The sequence below is a fragment of the Periplaneta americana genome, chromosome 5 (genome assembly GCF_040183065.1).
Source record: "Periplaneta americana isolate PAMFEO1 chromosome 5, P.americana_PAMFEO1_priV1, whole genome shotgun sequence".
In the NCBI taxonomy this organism is placed as follows: domain Eukaryota; kingdom Metazoa; phylum Arthropoda; class Insecta; order Blattodea; family Blattidae; genus Periplaneta; species Periplaneta americana.
In genome coordinates this window covers 6,641,627-6,664,411 of record NC_091121.1, presented here as the reverse complement: position 1 = coordinate 6,664,411, position 22,785 = coordinate 6,641,627, and the positions used below count along the sequence as shown (strand labels likewise).

The following is a 22,785-nucleotide window of genomic DNA, read 5'->3' as shown; positions in this document are numbered from 1 at the left end:
TTTTACTCTGTAAACTATTAAGTAATTGATTAATTCACTAATTCATTTAATAAACTGAACAAATTGAAAACATTTCTTCCGTGAATTTGGCCGAAAAACCTCTGACCACGTTAATTAGAGTGAAAGCCTAAAAAAAATCACATCCATAGTAGATAGAGCTGAATTTCACTTCCCTGCAGAGAATCCAAATCGAGTTCGCTTCATATGTTGCTAGAACGAACACAACATAATGTAATAAATTGTGTGACGTAATCACTGTATACCACATTTGTAGAAAACATAAAACAGCTCTCCTGACTGTCGGCTTCTCACCCCACGTCGCCTACTTCATTTCTCGCCTGCCACTTCACTCTAAATTGTTTCCATCACTTCATAACTTGGAATAAGTTTTTGTGTTACTCTCGTCTCCAAGGAGACAGACGTTGGCGGTCTCATTTCCATATCTTCTTCGGAATGACGGCTTCCTTTTTCATTCATTTGTAAGGCGACTTTTATTTCACATGGAATCAACCGAGTCTTCGGGGCTGCGAGACCAGTTCCTCTGACGCTAGAACTCCTTGGGATTTAATGCTTTTACGGTGATTACACACCGAAGAAGAATTTAGCGTTGTCAAACGCGTGTAGGCATTTAATATTTCAAACGTCTCAAAATTACTTTATGCTCGACCATGCCGAAATGTAGTAATTATACACCTGGTAGCAGTCCTTTAATGCATGTCATTAAAGTACACCTACTCATTAAAGTACAGGCGTTTTCAGCCAATAACAACTCAGCATACAGGTGTTCAGCCAATGATAAGTCAGCTTTGAACCGTTATAAAACCGCAAGTATCGATTATTCTCGGATATGCAATCAAAAGAGAATTAGCGAAAAGTCACGGAGGCTGGAAATCCAATACTGTCGCAGAAGGTTATGTTCTGTTACTATAATAATTAGCGTTAATTGTAAATAATATTCAAATAAATTCAATTTGTCATCTCGTTTTCCAATGTCGAATTCAATAATCAAGGTTATACCAAGTTTAACGGGATTACACAAGGTCAATGACATTATTGTTCCTCGCGAAAAATCAATACTTTCGCGTCTGCGCTCATCTCACAATTCACGACCTAGAACAAGGTCACTTCCGATCTTGTCAGATACAAATAAAATGTATACAACTGAATACCGGTAATTTGAAATTAGAAATATGGTCGAGCATAAAAAGTCGTATGAAACTCTCCTATAATGGCAATTAAGAAGCTCGTATGAAAATTATGAAACTCGCTTGCGCTCGTTTCATAAACATCCATACTCGCTTCTTAATTACTATCATTATAGGCTCGTTGCATAATGTACTATTCAACTTCCATTACTTACTTACTTACTTACTTACTTACTTACTTACTTACTTACTGGCTTTTAAGGAACCTGGAGGTTTATCGGCGCCCTCACATAAGCCCGCCATCGGTCCCTATCCTGAGCAAGATTAATCCAATCTCTATCATCATATCCCACCTCCCTCAAATCCATTTTAATATTATCTTCCCATCTACGTCTCGGCCTCCCTAAAGGTCTTTTTCCCTCCGGCCTCCCAACTAACACTCTATATGCATTTCTGGATTCGCCCATACGTGCTACATGCCCTGCCCATCTCAAACCTCAGGATTTAATGTTCCTAATTATGTCAGGTGAAGAATACAATGCGTGCAGTTCTGTGTTATGTAACTTTCTCCATTCTCCTGTAACTTCATCCCTCTTAGTCCCAAATATTTTCCGAAGCACCTTATTCTCAAACACCCTTAACCTATGTTCCTCTCTCAAAGTGAGAGTCCAAGTTTCACAACCATACAGAACAACCGGTAATATTACTGTTTTATAAATTCTAACTTTCAGATTTTTCGACGGCAGACTGGATGATAAAAGTTTCTCAACCGAATAATAACAGGCATTTCCCATATTTATTCTGTGTTTAATTTCCTCCCGAGTATCATTTTTATTTGTTACTGTTGCTCCCAGATATTTGAACTTCTCCACCTCTTCAAAAGATAAATTTCCAATTTTTATATTTCCATTTCGTACAATATTCTGGTCACGAGACATAATCATATACTTTGTCTTTTCGGGATTTACTTCCAAACCTATCTCTTTACTGGCTTCCAGTAAAATTCCCGTGTTTTCCCTAATCGTTCTCTAAAGATATAGCCAGGTTAATATTAAAAATGTTAGTAAAAATAAAATGATGTCCCTGTATAAAATTCGCTAGATAATGCGCTTCCACTCTCTTGTATTCGGAGAGAATATAGCTTGGAAAAGTCTGACAACAATGAATAATAATTGAAATTATGAACAGTAAACACTAATGTCAATTGCAGACGGCGAATATCTGAATTGTTGCAAAATGTGTTGAACAGATTATCTAAAACTTTGTGTTACATCCGAGACAATAATTCGTTAGAACAAAATTCTACGAAGTGTCGTGGAAGCTATGAGACACAATAGAACGCTCTTAATTACATTTCTGTCCACGCAAGGGAGTGTGTTTGACGTGCATACGAGCTGTATTTGAAGACCGCTTCCCTCCGAAACAAAGAGTGACAGCACATGCAGCACGAAGGAGTGCCACGTGCAGTGGGTGCATTGCGGAGATTCCAGCTTCTAGAAATAGCCGCTCAGGTACAGCTGTGTACTTGTTGCTGTTAGCTTCCTACGAGACACAACGACCTCGGTTTGCTGTTTCCAGGTAGAGGCTTGCGTTACATTACTGATCACGAGCTTTGAAAATAGCCATCCCACAGCATTTAAGGAGGAAAAGTTTTATATTTTCGACACTGTAAAGGCCCATTCACAATGAAATTTAAACATAAACATAACGTAAGCATAAAACCTTGTGTCCATCAGTGGCGTAGCGTCAATGTAAGCTAAAAAGCTTAGCTTCCCCAGTTAATAATAATTTCATAATAAACCTGCAGTTTATGGAGAAAATTATTTATTAATTTTAATAGAATTTATATTTACGCGGTAAATATTGTGATGCGGCAGCTCAGGATGATTTGTGATGCAGCAGTAAACAAGAAGCCTGCACACACCAGCTTCCAAGCAGACTGGTTTCTTCTGTGCAATCCATTCCGCAGATTTTCCATCCCTTTCTAACTAAGCTACCCTAGTCGCAAGGCTCGCAAGAAGCTAGCTTTAACATTTAAAATAAGTAGTCCGAGTTATCCCTTTTCGTCAGTTGTTTTCAGTTGAAGTGTTAGTATGCACTGTGGCTGATACAATAAATAATGAGCGAAATAACAGTTCCTGACACTAATTTACTTGAATTTTTTTAGGACAATCGTATTATCAAAACTGACTTACGAACAAAAGTGTGATTTAAAAAACAAATGACCGACTCCCATGCTGTCAATGAAGGACACAACCAAAAGACAGACGCATACTTACGTAATGATACTAATATTGTGATTTCTCTAAGTATGACAGGGAGTGAGCTAATGTTATACGTATACGTGTCTATTTGTTAACAGATATGTGTAAACCGTGAAATCATATTTTACTACGTATCATTTGAGGTCATGCCTTATTGGTGTTACTTACGATGTTCCAACCAATCTTCGACTGCTGACTTGAAATTGACTACTATTTATTTTAAGACTGTATTTTTGTAATACGTTTTCTGATATTGCATGAAAGACAACTTGAGTTAGCTTCCCCTGCTCAAAATTTCATGCTACGCCTGGTGTCCTTGTTATTTAATGAAAGCATTCACAATGAATTACATAAGCATAAACTTAATCTTAATCATAAGACGTTAACATGAAAGTTTGCAAACTCCAAACTTTCATGCTTATGTTTATGCGATTTGGAAACAGTACACAAGCGGAAAGCGTGTTTTCACTTTTTGTTTAACATCTCATGGGCTTTGCCTACAGGCAATATTTTGATCTATTGGCCGTGATGATAGCTAGGCGCGCAACATGGAATCATATGACGAAAAGTTTATTATTTTACATCTCCGTTTCTTTGATTTCAAGTATTGAAAGCCATATACTGATGCCATTGTAGTTATTAGAAACATAAATTGAATAGCTACATCGTCAGTCATTGTGCAATTCTCCATTTTTATGTAATAGATTCTGTAGTTTTGTTGATTCGGTATGTTTGTTTCCACACACGTGTTATGTTTACGTTATGTTTAATTTTCATTGTGAATGGGCCTTGGCTACTTAAGTTTGTGGCATATGTTCATGTGCTTATGTTAATGTTTACGTTATGTTTAATTTTCATTGTGAATGGGCCTTGGCTACTTAAGTTTGTGGCATATGTTCATGTGCTTATGTTAATGTTTACGTTATGTTTAATTTTCATTGTGAATGAGCCTTAAGTGTACATAATATACGTAATACAGGGGCATCATTTTATTTTTACTAACATTTTTAATATTAACCTGGCTATGTCTTTAGATTAAAGGTCTAGAACCGGAAACGCCGCTTGCTTCCCCTTCCAAGACTGGAGTTCGATGATACTGGCGTAAAATACAAATCACTTTACTAGGTATAGGAGGGAAGAAAAGTAGTTCATCCATTTATGTAAACTAGGAAATATCGCAATTTTGAGTTTCATAATTTTAATTAGGTTTTTGTTTAATCAAAATACAGTACTGTATTAACAATGAGTGTTTTTACTCACGAACTGAGCTATCCATTCGGACGTATTAATTATGCAGTGTGTATTGTACTGTTACAGCACATTAGCGTACAATATAGAGAATGAAGTTAAATTGAAAAATAACCATAATATGTATATTTAAACACATTTTTGAAAATGGTGGCCGTTCATTTCGATACAGGCTTCAGTTCTTTTGTGCATATTATCGCACTGTAGACTATTGTACCTAATTCCAATTACCAGTTTCGTCCTTCGTACTAGTAACTCATGTTGAAATAATTGTATACCTACTCTATAAAAGAGTACCTTACGTACTGTAAATTTAATCTTCACTTCTGCCAGATCCGAAAAGATAAAATTACTCAGACATGCTATCTATTGTCCGTTCAAGTGGTTTTGTCGCAGGGTTATAGAAGGGGGGGATCACGTGACAGTTAATTACTTAACGAGGCCCTTTTATTTAAGTTATTTTAAACAGTTGTATAATATTACTTAGACGTCCAATTCCTAACAGATATTAAAGTTTTCAGAAAAGAGCTAAGACAGCCCAGCCACTAGCTGGCGAATAAAAGCTGGTGGGGGAAACCGGGATACGACGTAGGCAAATGGACGACAGTACCTGTGCGAAAATGATTCTGACGAGTCGATCAATATTGTCTTCTTGCCTTCTTCTTAAAGAAGTCTGACTGACAACGTATATCCTCTAAGTTGTTAAATTGACAAGAAATGACCGACAAATTTTATATATTTTCGACTCAGAACTACGCCTGTCTCCTCCTGGTATCAGGGGTTAACTTGCCATTGACCGTCACATTAAAATGCAACCCTTTCTCGACTACTGTTCGTAAATTGATGAAAAGAGAGAGAGATAGCGCATAAAGCATCGGATAGAAGAAGGAACACCGCATCAAACGAGATATTGAACGGCCGCTGTCGATTCATCCTAAGCGAGCTGGCAACGTAGCGAAAATGTCCCAAATTTGGCTCATTATAGAATTGCCGCGGATTGCGTTAGGTGTCACCACGTTTGAACCGTAAGTTCATAGCGCTCAAAGAAACACGTTGTGAAGATGTATAGCGACTGACGAGATGCAATAGCAATATACGTTACAAGAGCGGTATGTTGACGTTTTCATGGTCGAGGAAAAGATTGAAAAAGCGAAACGTAGTTGAGCTTTTTTAATTTCCGAGAACATGAAAACAAACATACCGCTCGTGTATCGTACATTATTTTGTGCGAAGATCGTTTATTACATACCTGAAAGATGAATTTCTAATTAGTTGCAATGAAATCTCCATGTTGGTTTCTGTTTAATGACGCCAACTTCGGAACACCAAAATATCTTTCTTCAACATTGTTGCTGTAAAATATTTTCTGTGTTTACTATAATCCAGCAGGCCGTGATATACGTCTGTCTTTTTTTTTCCCCCAGTCTATAAACGGTAAGGCTATGTAATGATTTATTTTTCATTTTAATATTTTAACAATATTATTTATATAACATATTGCAGTAATAACATCGGCATCTGGAATCTCGTTGATTTTTTCACGGCTTCCTTAATGTTACTTGTATCAGGTATGCAATAAGTTTCGTGGAGTAGTAGACTTTACTTATTGTTTGCAAATATTTAAAAACAATAATTAACATTGCAATTTAGGTGAAATTGCAGTGGTAAGTTTCCAATTTATAATTATTACTATGTTAAACGTCTCTAAAAATAATATGTTAAAAGCCTAAAGCAGTAAAATGAATGTCGCGCTTAAGCGGTAAGAAGAGGGAAATTGTTGTGTGTGTTACGTTGGGAATACTGAATGTGGTATTTCACACTTACCGCGTATTGGTTGTGTGGAGAAAACAAGCAAATACGCACGATCTCGCACAAAATAGATTCTTGGTTTTACATTAGTTGTTTTCTTTGCAGTTCGACACGATACGAGGTTGGTATGAGAAAGAGAGTGCGCTATTTTAAAGATAAAGTGATAGCACAGTCTAGTATATACAGTCACGAAGCTCATTACGTAGTAAATATGCATCCATAGATAGTTGCTAACCACTAGGATCGCTACTATCGCCTCATTACAGACAGCCGTGGCACTGAAGCCGGATGGTCTATGGCGAGTCCTCGGCATCACTTCATTTCCCCCTTTGATTTGATTACCTGGTTGGGTTTTTCCGAAGTTTTCCCCAACCAAAAAGGCAAATGCCGGGTAATCTTTTGGCGAATCCTCGGACCTCACTTCATCATTGTAGAAAATTACTGCATTGTAAAACTGTAAAAATTGTAAAATATTGTAAAAATTGTAATTGTAATATTGTAAAATTTTGACTTGTTCCACATTTTAAAGCTTCATTGCTCATGCAAGATCTATGGAAGATAATAAATGAGTGAATGAATAAATGAATGAATGAATTGATGGATGAATGCGAAATAGTACCTGCACAGTCTATTGTTCCTAGTATACCCGCATAAATTCAAGTTTCGTGACTGTATAGGCCTATAGTAGAATGTGGTGATAGGTTGGAGCATAGTAAAGTTATGTGGTTCCTTTGACACGGAGCGTATTCTGAATCTCACCGGTGAGCAGTCCGATGGCATCACGGTGTTCCGAATTCCACCGATGACGTCATTGATGCTCCACCGGTGTCGCACCGGTGCCATCAACTTGCAGAGGTGGTGGCAGTCTCCATCAGCCACCATCAGCGAATCTGATTGGTTCTTGTATAGGGCGGGAATTAGCAGACGAATGACATCGTGCACTGTTGTGTCATGGCGGTGTGTTCTGCTGTATTGTTTGTAATGAGCACAACGTAAAAACAATATGTTAATGGCTTATGAGCGAACATGCCAAGGGACCAGTTGTTTATGATCTCTTTTCTTTGAACGAGATGGCAGTACGGAAATTTCGCAAAATTTTGCTAGCGTAGCACAGACAACAACTTACACAGTCGCCATGACTGCATCGATTCTTCCAGCAGTTTTCTTCCTTATTTTCTTTGCAACGTGACGTCATTGATGCCACCGGACCGGTGAGATTCGGAATACGCTGTTATTTTCGTTGCAACGTGACGTCATTGATGCCACCGGACCGGTGAGATTCGGAATACGCTGACGGAAATTGGTAGCTGTTCAGAGACTGTCCTACCTCGGAAAAGCTCGGGCATCATCGTGTGCGGTATGTTTACACGGGTACGTTTTATACTGTATAGAGTATAGAGAGATTTAAAGCCCGGTCTTTGTAACAAGAAGAAAGAGCTCTATCGCTAAGCAATAAAGACTTGGTAGGGAATATGTCGTTTCGTGACATGCAGATACGTCGCCGTTACGTCTTCATTTCATCCTCGGACGTCTATGCTTAATAGTTCCCATTGTGAACCTCGCTTTAACCCCAAATTCAAACTACATGAAAGCGACCATTCTCCGTCCACTGGAAATCGGATCCACACAGTTCTACGTAAAGGTATGATGTATAATTTACTAAGCACCTGTCGACAAGTGACCACACACGTAATTCTACGTCATTTCTTTTATATTTGTTAAGATATGGAGGGTAGCTGTGAATATATTGAATAAGCAGTCGCGGACAGCCCATGAGGGGTGGTCCTCCAGCTTAGGGGTTGGACGAAGACCTAACAACCCATCACAGTAAAAAAACAGCTTGTTACGAATCCTTCAAATAAGCCTCGGAATGGGACTGATTCTCTGGCACGACCACAGCAAAGGAATAAGGTTTTGAGATTTGGTACATGGAACGTAACTAGTCTATATAGAACAGGAGGGGTAACATTAGTAGCAAAAGAACTAGCTAGATATAGAATAGACTTTGTGGGAGTAATAATAATAATAATAATAATAATAATAATAATAATAATAATAATAATAATAATAATGTTTTATTTTCGCTGGCAGAGTTAAGGCCATAAGGCCTTCTCTTCCACTCAACCAGCCTTAATCAATACAATACATAAATTTAAATTACAAATATTTACACTACACTTAAAAGGTTCTCCGGCAATATTCTTCACTACATATTTATTTAAATTTAGATAAATTTATAAGGTAAAGTAGTAACTTAATTTATGAGCTAATTTAATTTAATGAATTATAATTAATTTAATATTTGAAATGGCTAGTAAAATGATGAAAATTAATTTAATATAAGCTTACTAGGACTATGTTACAGGGAGAATATATATATTTCTATTTCTATAATGAGAATATTAATGTAATTGCCATTAGAGGTTTTGTAAATCTATTTAGAGAAATTAATGATAATAATAATAATAATAACAATGGACAGTACAGGAGGTTAGGTTAGATGGGAACGGCATAACACAAATAGGAGATTATTTGTTGTATTATGGGGAAGGAAATAATAATCACCAATTAGGAACAGGATTCTTTATTCATAAAAGTGCCTGTTATTATTCGGTGGAGAAGCTTTTATCATTCAGTCTGCTGTCAAAAAATCTGAAAGTTAGAATTTATAAAACAGTTTTATTACCGGGTGTTCTTTATGGTTGTGAAACTTGGACTCTCGCTTTGAGAGAGGAATATAGGTTAAGGGTGTTTGAGAATAAGGTGCTTAGGAAAATATTTGGGGCTAAGAGGGATGAAGTTACAGGAGAATGGAGAAAGTTACACAACGCAGAACTTCACGCATTGTATTCTTCACGGACATAATTAGGAACATTAAATCCAGACGTTTGAGATGGGCAGGGCATGTAGCACGTATGGCCGAATCCAGAAATACATATAGAGTGTTAGTTGGGAGGCCAGAGGGAAAAAGACCTTTGGGGAGGCCGAGACGTAGATGGGAAGATTTGAGGGAGGTGGGATATGATGATAGAGACTGGATTAATCTTGCTCAGGGTAGGGATCAATGGCGGGCTTATGTGAGGGCGGCACTGAATCTCCGGTCCCTTAAAAGCCAGTAAGTAAATAAGTAAATATTGTGTAGAATTCAAAAAATCGTTCTACTTTTCACAACATGCCCCAGAAATGTGTAGATTTGAATGTATTTATTTATGTGTTGGCAATACTTGATCCCGGGGCTTTGAATTCAAATTGTTCATACCATTATTGTGCAACGGAGTGGCAGACGACCGCTATGATTGCATCAGTCTGCTGCCCGTGTGCGCGCATGCGCCGTTCGCTTCGTCACGGTAATCGTGTTTGTCAACCTCTCCCCAGCCAGTCTGCCATTACAGGAAGTTTCCATCAATAACCAATCAACTATTTTCCATTACCTTTCATAGTTTGTTATTCTATCACGGGGATCCGGATATTGTGCCTTCGTGAGGATTTCATGTGATATCTGCCGAATAAATTTGGTAAGTATTTCATACGTTCGATAGTTAATTTATTTTAAATTTATAAATGTCATTATTATTTAAAAAAATCAGATGCGAGAGTACTGATAAGCATCGTAAATTATCAAGCCCAATCTCACCAATGTTAAAACAGCCACTTTGAATGACCCGTATCTCAGAACATGCTGAAGTCCCGTCGCTCTAATTTCCGGCAGCCAATCACCTTGCAGGTCGGCTACATTTAAACGTGTGCGTCTTGTGATTCGCTGATGAAGATGTTAAGCATTTCCTAAGGCTGGATAAATACTTAATAAAATCGCCCGCCATGTTGGCTCTTTCGTTGGCGTCTGCAGAAAGCACTCGAGGACGTTATTTTCCGCTCAATTATTTGCTGAATTACAGTGCGTTTGATTTATTATCGTAGGAGCTACGACATGGTCATGTTTAACGGTGTGGTAAATAGATTCCGCGTATGGTAGCTCGGCAACGAAAAACAAAAATGGCGAACGATACTACCTACCTAGACTTTATAGAGCCTTGACTTCCTAAGACGTAAGCAAAGAGGAGGAGTCACGCCGGGAATAACAGCGTCGCGACTATAGGTATAGAATTGTAATATTTTACAAGATATTTATGCATTCCTTCTGAGTACATTGATTTTTATAATAAAATATCTAATAGAAAAAATATATTATTTCTTTTATAAAACTCTAAAATTTTTTTAATAAACTATTAACAAAACTTTTATGTATTTAAGGAAACTTTTTCCATAATTCATTCCCTCAGACACTTAACCAACGTTTTACCTCTCAGCCTTAAAAAGAACCTGATCCAAACTTTAGCGATACCCACTTCGATTATTGCGATTCTCTATTCACGAATCTAAATACTGATCTTGCCCACAGACTACAGCGTGTTCACAATATCTGCGTTCGTTTCGTTTGTAACATTACAAAATTCGATCATGTAACACCGTCACTAGAATTGTTGTCTTGGAATCCACTTAAAAAAAGAAGATTCTTCAGCTCCCTCTTATTACTATTTAAAATCATCCACACCTCCACACCCTCTTACCTAGCATCTCGTTTTGTCTACCTTTCACTACCTCGAACCCGGAACATGTACCTTCTCTCTATTCCTCTGCACAGAACATCCTTCTACTCATCATCTTTCAGCATATCGATTCCACGCCTCTGAAACTCTCTCCCTGACCATGTCAGAGAATGTCGGACAATATCAAAATTCAAATTTAAATTAAAAAATCACATTCTAGTTCATGGAATTGCTTGTTGAACACCTGTCAGGTTGCGAAATTTCGGCTTAACCCATGACATATAGTAAATATTGTAACTATTCTGTTGTGAAATTGACAATTAATATGTAATGTATTTATTATTATTATTATTATTATTATTATTATTATTATTATTATTATTATTATTATTATTAGTTATCACTATCATCATTGCTATCTCTGTTTTTCTTTCTTTTTTCTTGTATTAGCTCGATGAGAACTCTATAGTGTTCTTTCGACCCTGTTGACCCTCTATAGGGCTCTAATTTAATTTGTATTATTTTCATCAGTGTTTGTATTTCTTTTTTGTATTTATATGTGCTATCTGGTAGGCTGGAAAGAAGGTCTTATGACCTTAATCCTGTCAGATTAAATAAAAAAAATAAAAAAAATAAAGCAAACTCAATCAAAGGAATTCCACATTATCACAGTGTTATCTGAATGTATGGTAAACATTTCGTGCAGATAGACCTAGTAGTTTTAAAATATTTTTTCTGTAATATGCAAGTTTTTATGGAAATTTTTACTTTAAACATGATTTAGCCTACTTAAAACTACATTTTTCAACATAAATCACCCTTTTCTTAGAAACTACAGGATAATAGATCAGTTATTAAGAAAAAGCAAAATGAACATAGATTGTTGCAGACATTGATGTCAAACGCATGAAGGAGATGATGATGATGATGATGATGATGATGATGATGATGATGATGATGATGATGATGATGATGATGATGATGATGATTAGAGCCCAGATGTTAGGCAAAATGCCTTTTCTAACTGAGTGTATGTATGAAAGATAAAAAAAAAAAACATTTCACCACATTTGGGGACGATAGGCTCAATTTTTATTTTGCCTTTTTTAGCTCCCGTTGCCTATTTTAAGGTTAAATGCCTTTTTAGCCCTTTTACTGCGTTGTACATTTTCTATATTTTAATGCATTTAAAATAAACCGCACATAAATTATGTCAAAAACAAAAAAACAACGGTTGTACAAATTAAAAATATATACTCACCTCACACAAATATTTGCTGAGAATCTTATTCTCCAGCAATACATACGTTTTCAAGAGGTCGTAAACTGTTCTCCTCTACCGATTCCATTTTTATGTCACTTAAAGATGTTTTAACAGTAGCCTATAACACTTAGTGCTCAGGTCACTTCGGGGTTTACCAGCTAAATAAAGGGGATGAGGGAAGTATTAAAAGCAAGTCTCCAGGTCCCGTTACCGTTGTCGCTTGCACGCACAAGTCACGCATACTTTGAAGTTTCTAATCCCTTCTCACGCCCCTGTTTTTCAGACAATACACAGTCGGTTTTTACCGATCTCTGAAAGAAAGTAGAGACAGTCCTTCTGAAATAAGTTGTTTTAAGTTTGCTCAGTAGAAGTAGAAAGATCTTTTTCCACCATGAAAAACGTTCTCTCTGACAGGCGGCTCACTATGACAGTTGACAACTTAAAAAGCATCTTGTTGTGACATGTAACCAAGGAAAGTGAGTACCGTATAGGGTAGTCTATTAAGTACTAGCCGTACCCGTGCGCTCCGCTGCACCCGTTAGAAATAAATATAAAGTAATTACATAATTAAAATAGGACATTTGATCCGGGGAACATTCGTGTTTGATAGAAGGATAAATCGTTTAATATGTTACTTAATTTAAATTGTGTTTAAATAATTAAAATGCTATCATTTCGGTCCAGAGAGCACTCATTTAGTGCAATGACAATTCCTTTAACATGTTTCTTAATTGTTATTACATGCAACCATAGTTTAATGAAGATTGACATCATTTAGATTTAATGTCTATATTTTATTTTACTTGCTATATGTTTCCATTGAATTATGGTAATAACTTAATTTTAACCCTCCTTTTCTACGTATTCAGTAAATGGCGTTTGGCCCACTATGGTTCTGAACCCTTCAAATAACTTAAATTATATTATATAATATTACATATTATATTATATTATATTATATTATATTATATTATATTATATTATATTATATTATATCATATTATATTATATTATATTATATTATATTATATTATATTATATTATATTATATCATAAGTTACTGTAATAACATTATAGCATTATGTCCATATAGAGAAACTACACTTTCCAATGGTGAAATAAGAATTAATTATACAAATCGGTTAATTTAGCTTCCGATATTACTTCATACAAACACAGAAACATTCTCTGTAGGCTATATTTTATAGCTTTCGATTGTTGCTGTCCAAGGCCCCTTATGTACGAAGTCATTTGTTTTTTATTTCATTACACGGCCTTAGATGGCAGTTATTTTAATTTTAAAACTCATTTATCTCATTAAATATCAGTCCTATCAAACTTTTTTCAGGAATAAAACTTATCGCAAATTATCTTTAAAGAAACGTTTGTTATGTAACATTTTTCACAAAAATCAATAATAAGCGAGATATTTCGATTTATTTAATTCAGGCCCCCTTATAACCCCCTTTTAAATAATGTATTTTGAATGCCATATAGCATAAAATCTAAGTTACAACGAACTTAATTCATATTCCAATTTTCATCGAAATCCGTTTAGCCATTATCACGTGAAAAGGTAACAAACATTCAGACAGACAGACATACATACAAACAAAAATTTCAAAAAAGCGATTTTCGGTTTCAGGGTGGTTAATTATATATGTTAGGACCAATTATTTTTGGAAAATCGAAAATTACCAGAAAAATTTCGGCTACAGATTTATTATTAGTATAGATTTGTCTATTTTTTTGTCTGTTTCCATCAATAATAAATGCCTATTTCACTGCCTATTTTTACTATTTTAGTGCCTATATGCCTATCTATTTTAACCAAAATAAATACCTAAACATCCGGGCTCATGATGATGATGATGATGATGATGATGATGATGATGATGCCGACGACGAGAATGGCTCTAATACGGTTCATTTCAGTGACTAATAAAGCAAAGTAGAGACAGAAATATTTCCCTCTGCCCTTTATGACCACTTTGAATATGGTATTGCTGGGACAGTTTGTGGTTTTCAGAATTCCCAGATAAATGATGGTGTAATACCATAAAACGGGAACAACCGCTTCCAGCTGAGCTTTGACCGACATTTAATCCATAATCGTCCAAACATTAGCGATCCTCGTGACAATCCATCGCAGGGTTCCTCTCTCCCTGTTCAACACTAAGTGTCCAATTACTTTCCTCAATTTTTTAGTAGTGAAACGTTGTGGGTCATTAGCGAAATTCGATCAAATTGATCATTATTTTTTTTATTTTTCATAGTTGAAAGTGTATACAAATTGTGGTAATAACATAAATTTGCAGGAAGTTCAAACAAATCCCAACGATTACTAGAAACGTTCTAAATCAGTAATAAAGCACCGTATGTATTTTCTTTAACACTGTAGTGTACGTTGTTGGATATTCATACAGCTCATAAACCCAAATTTTCATGACTATAGTATGGAAAGTCCCACGCCTTAGGGTCGCGGCCTAAGGCATCATGTTGCGGCATATGCGCGGGTTCGAGTCCTCATGAACTAGAAATTTTCTCATAAAATTTCGGCCACTGTATGGGGCCGATGTCCACGCAGCATCGTAATCTTGACTTCTTTTTCGATAATAATCTAAATTGGAATTTTCAAGTTAAAGAAACGATAAAAAAAATCTGTTCCTCCATTCACTGTTTGAGTCGCTTAAGGGAACGCACAGGTGAAATTACTAAATCTTACAGTTTTAATTTTTTTTCTCAAAGACCAAGGACACCAGAATAAAATTATGTGACACGTTTACTTATTAAGATGAAATAAAAGGCAGGAATTTTTTTCAACGTGATTTTCTTTAATTTTCGGCGTGTGGAACCATTTATATATTAATTTAATTAATTTATGTATAAATGGTTCCACACGTCGAAAATTAAAGAAAATCACGTTGAAAAAAATTCCTGCCTTTTATTTCATCTTAATAAGGAAACGTGTCACATAATTTTATTCTGGTGTCCTTGGTCTTTGAGAAAAAAAATGAAAACTGTAAGATTTAGTAATTTCATCTGTGCGTTCCCTTAAGAAACTTCTTGACCCAGCAACTAAAACTAACCCTAGTATAAACCCTAGTAATGCCGCTTTTCGATTATTGTGACGTTTTGCTATGTGACCTAAGTTCTGAACTGTCAGTCAAGTTACAGCGAGCTCAGAATATGTGCGTCAGATACGTGTGCAACATCCGACGATATGATCACATATCACCGTCCTTCGCAAGTCTCTCGTGGCTCCGACTTAAAGAACGCAGAACTTTACACTCTTTGTCTTTACTCTTTCGAATTCTGCACACCTCAACACCAAATTACCTTTCGTCTCGTTTCTCCTATCTATACTCTAACCACGACGTAAATACCAGATCACTTATCTGTGGCACGCTAAGTATACCTCTTCATAGAACATCTTGTTATTCATCATCTTTTACAGTATCCACCTCGCGACAATGGAATTCCCTGTCACAAAGTATTAGGAGCTGCAAGACAATAAACACTTTTAAATACAGCCTAAAAGATAAACTTCTTAGTATTTCACTCCAATCATACTGACTTAAACTATCACTGACTACATTGTTACTTTTTTCTTTAGACATCATCCTGATAGTGCTGTATTTTCAAAATTGTCTCATAATAATCTCTTTCTATTATGTAACATTATTTGAAATATATTAACATTCTATGTATTTTAGTTTAATTCTGCTACACAGTTTATTTCAGTGTTTAATTAATAGTTCATAGTATTTTGTTGTTTAATTCGTAAATAACTCTTCTATACATGTAACTCTTATCTAAATCAAATTGTTGAATTCTTTGTAAGTTCATACATATGTATGTATACTTTTTGCTGGTTGAGTGGAAGAGAAGGCCTTACGGCCTTAACTCTGCCAGCTAAAATAAATCATTATTATTATTATTATTATTATTATTATTATTATTATTATTATTATTATTAATTCGGGGAGCTAAGCTGGGTTATGGAAACCGTCGTAGAGTTTTGTTCTAAGTTTTTTTCCGATCTGTAAGGAAAATGTCAGCTAATATCATGACGAATTCTAACACTCATGTCACTAAACAGCATCTTGTTGTCACCAATTCCATCGACACATAATAAAACGTCGTTTTAGTGTCGAAAAATATAAATAAAAGTCGGATAAGATCCAATTTAAGCACCTCTCCTTTCTGCAGGAAGTATTATTATTAAGTGCCATGTTTGTCAGTCAGCCTACGAGACAGTGAGGTCACAAACATCTTGTGTTGTCGAAAATATTTATCAAATTGTAATACGACTCAGAATCGTTTAAAAGTTAGATCTTTTGCCTTTTGTGTTACACTTTTAAATACAGCCTAAAAGATAAACTTCGAATTCGATTATGCGCAATGTTCAAAACATACGGAGGTGAGCCTGCCCGGAGAGAAATAAAAAACAGGTTGCAGCCGCCAAATTACTCTTCAAGGAACGACCACTCTTATAAATTGAGGGAAAGAAGGCAGAGGACGGACACTGGAAAGTTTTCTTTTCTCAATCGTACTATCAGGGACTGGAATGCTTTACCTGCAGACTTACTAAAGGCTTTACCAACAACCAAAAATGTATTTAAAAATAGGCTTAAGGACCTTACTAATAGACGGTAATTATACACAGTATTTAAAGGGTGTAAATGATATGTTGTTATTGAAGTGTTGTATCAGTGAAGAATTATGTTGTATCAGTGAAGAAGTATGTCGTGTCAGTGAAGTGTGCTGTGTAAGTGAAACGTGTTCCTGTCAGTGAAGCTTTATAGTTTATAGTGGCAGTGCAAAGTATTTGAACAGTGGAATGTTTTTGAAGTGTTAGTGGAATCAGGATAGAATCAGTGAAATGTGTCGTAGTTCCATTGCAGTGAGTGAGTTGACAGCGAAATGAGTGTAATTTGAAAGATACTTGTGCAGATATGAACATATCATACTCGTGGGTTTTAGTTGTAACTTAGTTTTAAGATACAAAGTAGATTTATTTCAAATGTTATTTTAAGTGATCGTTTCATTTAATTTAGTATATTCCCTGTTGTTGTTGTTGTTGTTGTTATTATTATTATTATTAGTATTATTATTATTAATTATTGTTAGTATTAATTATTAGTATTATTATTAATTGTATTTTAATTAATAAGTTTATTAATGTCATTATTGAGTGTAATTAGTTACCACTGCCACCGGGTATATACCCACTGCAGTGTGAATAAATACATACAGCTGACAACCACCCATCTTCACTACACTCTACTCAGCTGTTATCAATGTTTTAACATGCTAATGTTTGGTTATTGTTTGTTCACAGTTTGGCGGTGAGGAGCGATGACAACCCGAAGAACAACCTCCTGGAGCCAAATGGTCCCTGCGACGGGGAACCCACGTGAGTACAGCTTCTTATATCATTGTGAAAGTAAAACCAGCCTTCGGACTTGATAATCATATTTTTCTCTGTAAAATCGAAGTCCAGTCGCAGACATAAATATTCCGGCAAAGCACTTGTCTTGAATCCCCTGATAATGTCTCTTTGGCATCCAGTTAATAAACTCCTCGTCACATGATAGCCTTTTCTTTTCCTCTCTTTCGGAAGTAATACATTTAGGTTTGTCCTACTCCTCACGCTATGTTCTCTCACCTGGCTTTGAGTTTATTCCATATTGATATATGGGAATGGATTTCTAATATAAATAGGCCCAGTTTCACCAAACTTCGTTAAAATAACGCTAACAGCATGTTAACTAACGTGTTGTTAAACATTAAACAACCTGTTATTGTAATAGTATTTCACCAACTATTTCAGGTACTTTGGTTATAGGTAACATGATGTTAAGAGTAATGTAACAGGAATCAAAGAAGCAGTGATTGTATGAAAGTTTACTGAATGTCCTTTAGTTGGTGTAGTCATTTGTTTTAACGGAGAATTGTATTTTTTACATTATGGAAGTATTGGAGACTAACATAATTACAAACGAAATCGAGAAAAAGAAAGTGTAAGGAGCAGTTATTCTACCTCATATGAGAAATATAATTATTTTAGTAGATTAGCAATTATATGAATGTAATTGAACTCAAACGTAGTGATGGAACTTTCATTAGGAAAAAGGAACAAGCATGGGTTTCTTTAACCCAATATTTTCATTCGCCATTTGGACGTGAAAACGCGAACTATGAAACAAATCAATGTTATGAAAATATTAAAAGAAATGCTAAGACGGGTCATGCACAAGATACAGTGAAACATTTTAAAACCGACGGTGGTACTTTCACTCTCAAAGTTGATATTTGTGCGAAAATTCTTTCAATTATCCAGGATCAAATAAAACCAATTGTGATGCTAAATATTACAATGGTAAGCGTTAACATTATTTTCATATCTTATATATCTAACATATTTTCACACGTCATTAGTCATAATTGCATGTGAACTGTTAAATGAGTGAGTAAAGAAATATCGTTTTGAAAATCTGCAGTTATATCCGAGTATTAATACGAAATAATAATCACAAAAATGCTTACGTTGATAAGCACATATCTTCTCTTTACGGTGGATGCAGTGCTAATATTAATATGAATCATTTTAGTATTTATGAACATATCTATTCTCAATAATTAAAAACGCTGAAGCAGTGATTACAGCAAATTGTTTTCACTGCAAATATATCTCAGTGAATGTTGCTAATGTTCCGCCCACTATAGAGATATAGGCCAGTTTTACACTAAACATATTTAGTATAACAGCGCCGGTCCTTATATACCCGTCAGTCAAGGCCTTCTGAGAAGTAAAAGCAATTGACAATAGATATCTCAGTCATGACAACCTCATAAAATATCCTATCAATTGAATAATCGATCTTGCTACGTAAAACATAATTATATTATATTATTACCTATTTCAACGAGTACTGACGACCACTGCAAAATACAATAATTTGGTCCAGGGAGCATTCCCTTTTGGCACAAGGATGATTTATGTAACATGTTTCTAAATGCTACGTACAACATAATTATATTAATATATTATTACCCATTTCAGCGAGTACTGACGACCACTGCAAAATACGACAATTTGGTCCAGGGAGCATTCTCTTTTGGCACAAGGATGACTTATGTAACATGTTTCTAAATTATTAGTCTTTTAAATACCGGTACATTCTTTAATAAATCACTGAAAAACAAATGTGAATATATAGGATGTGGAGTGAGTACGAAATTATTATTATTTTTTATTTTTTGGCGCATCATTTTTTACGTAAATGACGACAAATAAAAACTAACATGGCACATAACATTATTTTAAGAAATACAGGAAACAAGCATGAATAATATTCACCATTCTAAATGATCTTGGGATAGAAAAAAACGTATGGAATAGAAATTACATACAAATGTGCGTGTAATAAACAATAAGCAAACCATCTTCGATTAATCATTTCAAAACAACGTGAATATAGCGTGGATTGTGTAGGGAAATAATTTCTTATAAGTTGCTCCCATGTGCATCATTGTTAACTTATGAAAACAAATGAAAATTAACAAGGCATCAGGCATATAAACACTATTTGAAGAAAGATAAGAGATATCAAGTAATATTCATCGTTCTTAATGATTTTTGGATGGGAAATAACAATGAAATATGTATAAAATAAAAATTGCATAACAGGTGAGCGTATAAAAAACAGTAAGTAGGATCATATCTGATTAATAAGCTCAAATTACTCCAGTTTAGTGTAAGAGTGGTCTATATCTAACGATGTGTCCCAGCAAATTACTTAATTATTTAAAAACAAAAATATCGTGTTAGAAGATTGAATTTGTGAATTTTCTCTGAAACTCCAAATATCTGTAGGCAGTCTTTTACATTACATTGCCGAAAATTGGTTTATAGCGCAGCATTGGCAGTGATAAAAGTGAGAAATATTCGTTCAGTGGGCGGTGGATACTCTACATTGACCTATATCTCGATATAATAATGCGGCATGTAACATATGTTCTCTGGCAGCCATAATTCACGCTGTAACAGGATGTTAAGGATTTAACTGCGGGAGTATGCTATGTTAATTTAACATGATGTTAGCAGCAACAACAGTTGATGAAACATCTCTTCCGTTAAGTTTACTGTTAAACTGCCTTAACGACATGTTAAATATTTAACAAGGGTTGGTGAAACTGAGCCATAGACATGTACGAGTAATTACAACGATTTCAATTATTACACTAATCAGTGTCTTTAATCAATGTGATCGGTTGGTGCCCAGAATGAAAGTCACAGGTTCAAATCTCCACCGATTACAATGGTTTATTCTCAACAGTAGCTGACTTTTTGTTACGTTTTTATGTCTTCGGATGAGGATGAAGATTCAAATTGAAAGCATGCAGATATTGAAGCTCGATTTGCACTTAATAGGGATATATCTCAAGTTGTTACGTATATTTCCAGCCCTACCCGATAACAGGGAACTTGGTCATGTTGAATTTCTAAAGTTTCCAGCTACTCTTTAGAATGGGTTCGGTCAAGAACAGAGTAGGTCAGACAGCCTGATTTTCATACTACCGCTAGAGCACAAATTTGTTAAAAACAAAAATTGTCTTCTTGTTTTTATATACACAGACGTCACTACCTATAACAATTTTCGAGGTGCCAACTTCTTTCTTAGGCTCAGTGAGGCAGCTTCTTACACAGGAATATGGTGACCCACTCTTAGAAAATATTGTCGGCTGTGTCTTTGTGGTTTGTTAAGTTTCCAGACGATATCAGCGCCAAACAGCTGAGATTCTGAGGTGCCCCATATCAGGCTAATTTTCTTTAAAAAATTACCAAACCTTAAGTAAATTTTTAAGTAATGGAAATCTCCTGAAGAAGGAAATTATTTTTTCTTGATTTTTTTTTTTTTTTTTTTTTACATTTACAGCCTGATCTGCATCAGTTCAATTATTTTATTTCTATTGTTATGATAGGTCACAGTTCCATAATTTCGATAAATAACTCTAAAGACGTAGTAGTCATACTTCCATTTTACTGACTAAAACATGCAAACTTCTATTTGTGCATGAGAATAGAAACTCGCTTTTTGTTTCTTCGCATCATTGTACCGACTGGCGACCGGTTTCTGCGTTCAGTTAATATTTTGTATTGTAAAATGAATCCTGGAGCTGAAATAATTGATGGAGCCAGCAGGAAACTCCGAGATCAATATACTTGACCTACATTTCGAAAGGAAATTTCGTGGCATGTATACATGTTTATTTAAAGATGTTTCAGCAGCTCTATTGACAGAATGAATTAGGTACGAATCCAACGACCGGATGGGAGTGATGGAGTGGACAGCAAAGGTTTGGGAAGATACGTCTGTTTACTCATAATGTAACTCTGCGCATAAAGTTCCAAAATCTATAACTTAAACGTCAGTAATATGGCGGATACACGAGAAAACTACATTAGTTTAAGAGAAGAAAATGAAAGTTGCCTTCAAAATTACTTCGCCTTAATCTAAAAACTTTCCTCTAACTTCGATAGGAACTGTACGATTAACTAAGGACAGGCACTTTTGGTGGTGCAATTTTGATTAAAAAAGCTCACCGCTAGTTACAGCCGCTTGGATGTTATAGAAAAGTCTCTTCCTCAACGTAAACTTTAGTGTGGAGTAGGAAATAGTCTCAAGGCGCCAAATCTGGAGCATGTGGTGGATGGGAAAGTGTAGAGATTTGTTTTCGGGCTGGAAACTCCATTACATCTACCGCCTTGTTACGGAACAAAAATCGTGTCTCTCCTAGCAATAGGCCTCCTAGGGCCTTACATAAAGAATTTGCTTCGGTCAAGATTACGATCGATGTTCGTTTGCGTTACATTTCGTTACGGTGAAGTTCGTTGACAAATACAAGCTCCATGTGTTTATTACGATCAACGTTGGAATGAACGAACACAAGATGGCGCTGATGCAACTAGCTTCCACAAACACAAAGAAACGTAAGTTGAACCAAATACCTTACTATAATAATACCGGACAGCTAGCAGTTTTACGTGCGAACGACGCTGGTGCTGCTACCTAGGCGGCCGGTATGGTGATACTCGTGAAACAAGCTGTAATCAACTGCAATGTATATTGTTGCTGGGCTAGTTAATAGTTTTATTAATTAGTGCTGTGTTAAAATGTCAGGGTGTATATTATGCGCTGCTACAATTACAGCATTACAAATTGCTCCAAATCCTACTTTCGATTTCCGAGGGATCATAAAAAGTAAGTCAACAACATTCTTTAGTAGGCCTAATTCCTTCGTCTTTGTGTTGATAGAAAAATACAAATTAGCTTTTTTATTTAGACCTAATAAATGAATAGAAGTTAAAATGTATTGGAAATTTTAAGGTTTTATCAAATTAAGTTCTATTGCTGTCCACATGCCTTTACTAATTATTACAAACATCAGATTACTATCAATTTTATCTTTGCAGTTGTCAGCAATACGTATATAAAGCA

General features: G+C 35.4%; 1 protein-coding gene across 3 annotated transcripts in view; it reads left to right on the top strand.

Annotated features, from left to right (window-relative positions):
- Dhit (Double hit) overlaps positions 1 to 22,785 on the top strand; it is a 938,600-nt gene that overhangs the window by 852,620 nt on the left and 63,195 nt on the right. For all 3 annotated transcript variants that reach the window (XM_069825307.1, XM_069825306.1, XM_069825308.1), the window contains exon 3: positions 17,622 to 17,696. In XM_069825307.1, the coding sequence (XP_069681408.1) occupies positions 17,622 to 17,696 (75 nt within the window). The remainder of the gene's footprint in view (positions 1 to 17,621; positions 17,697 to 22,785) is intronic.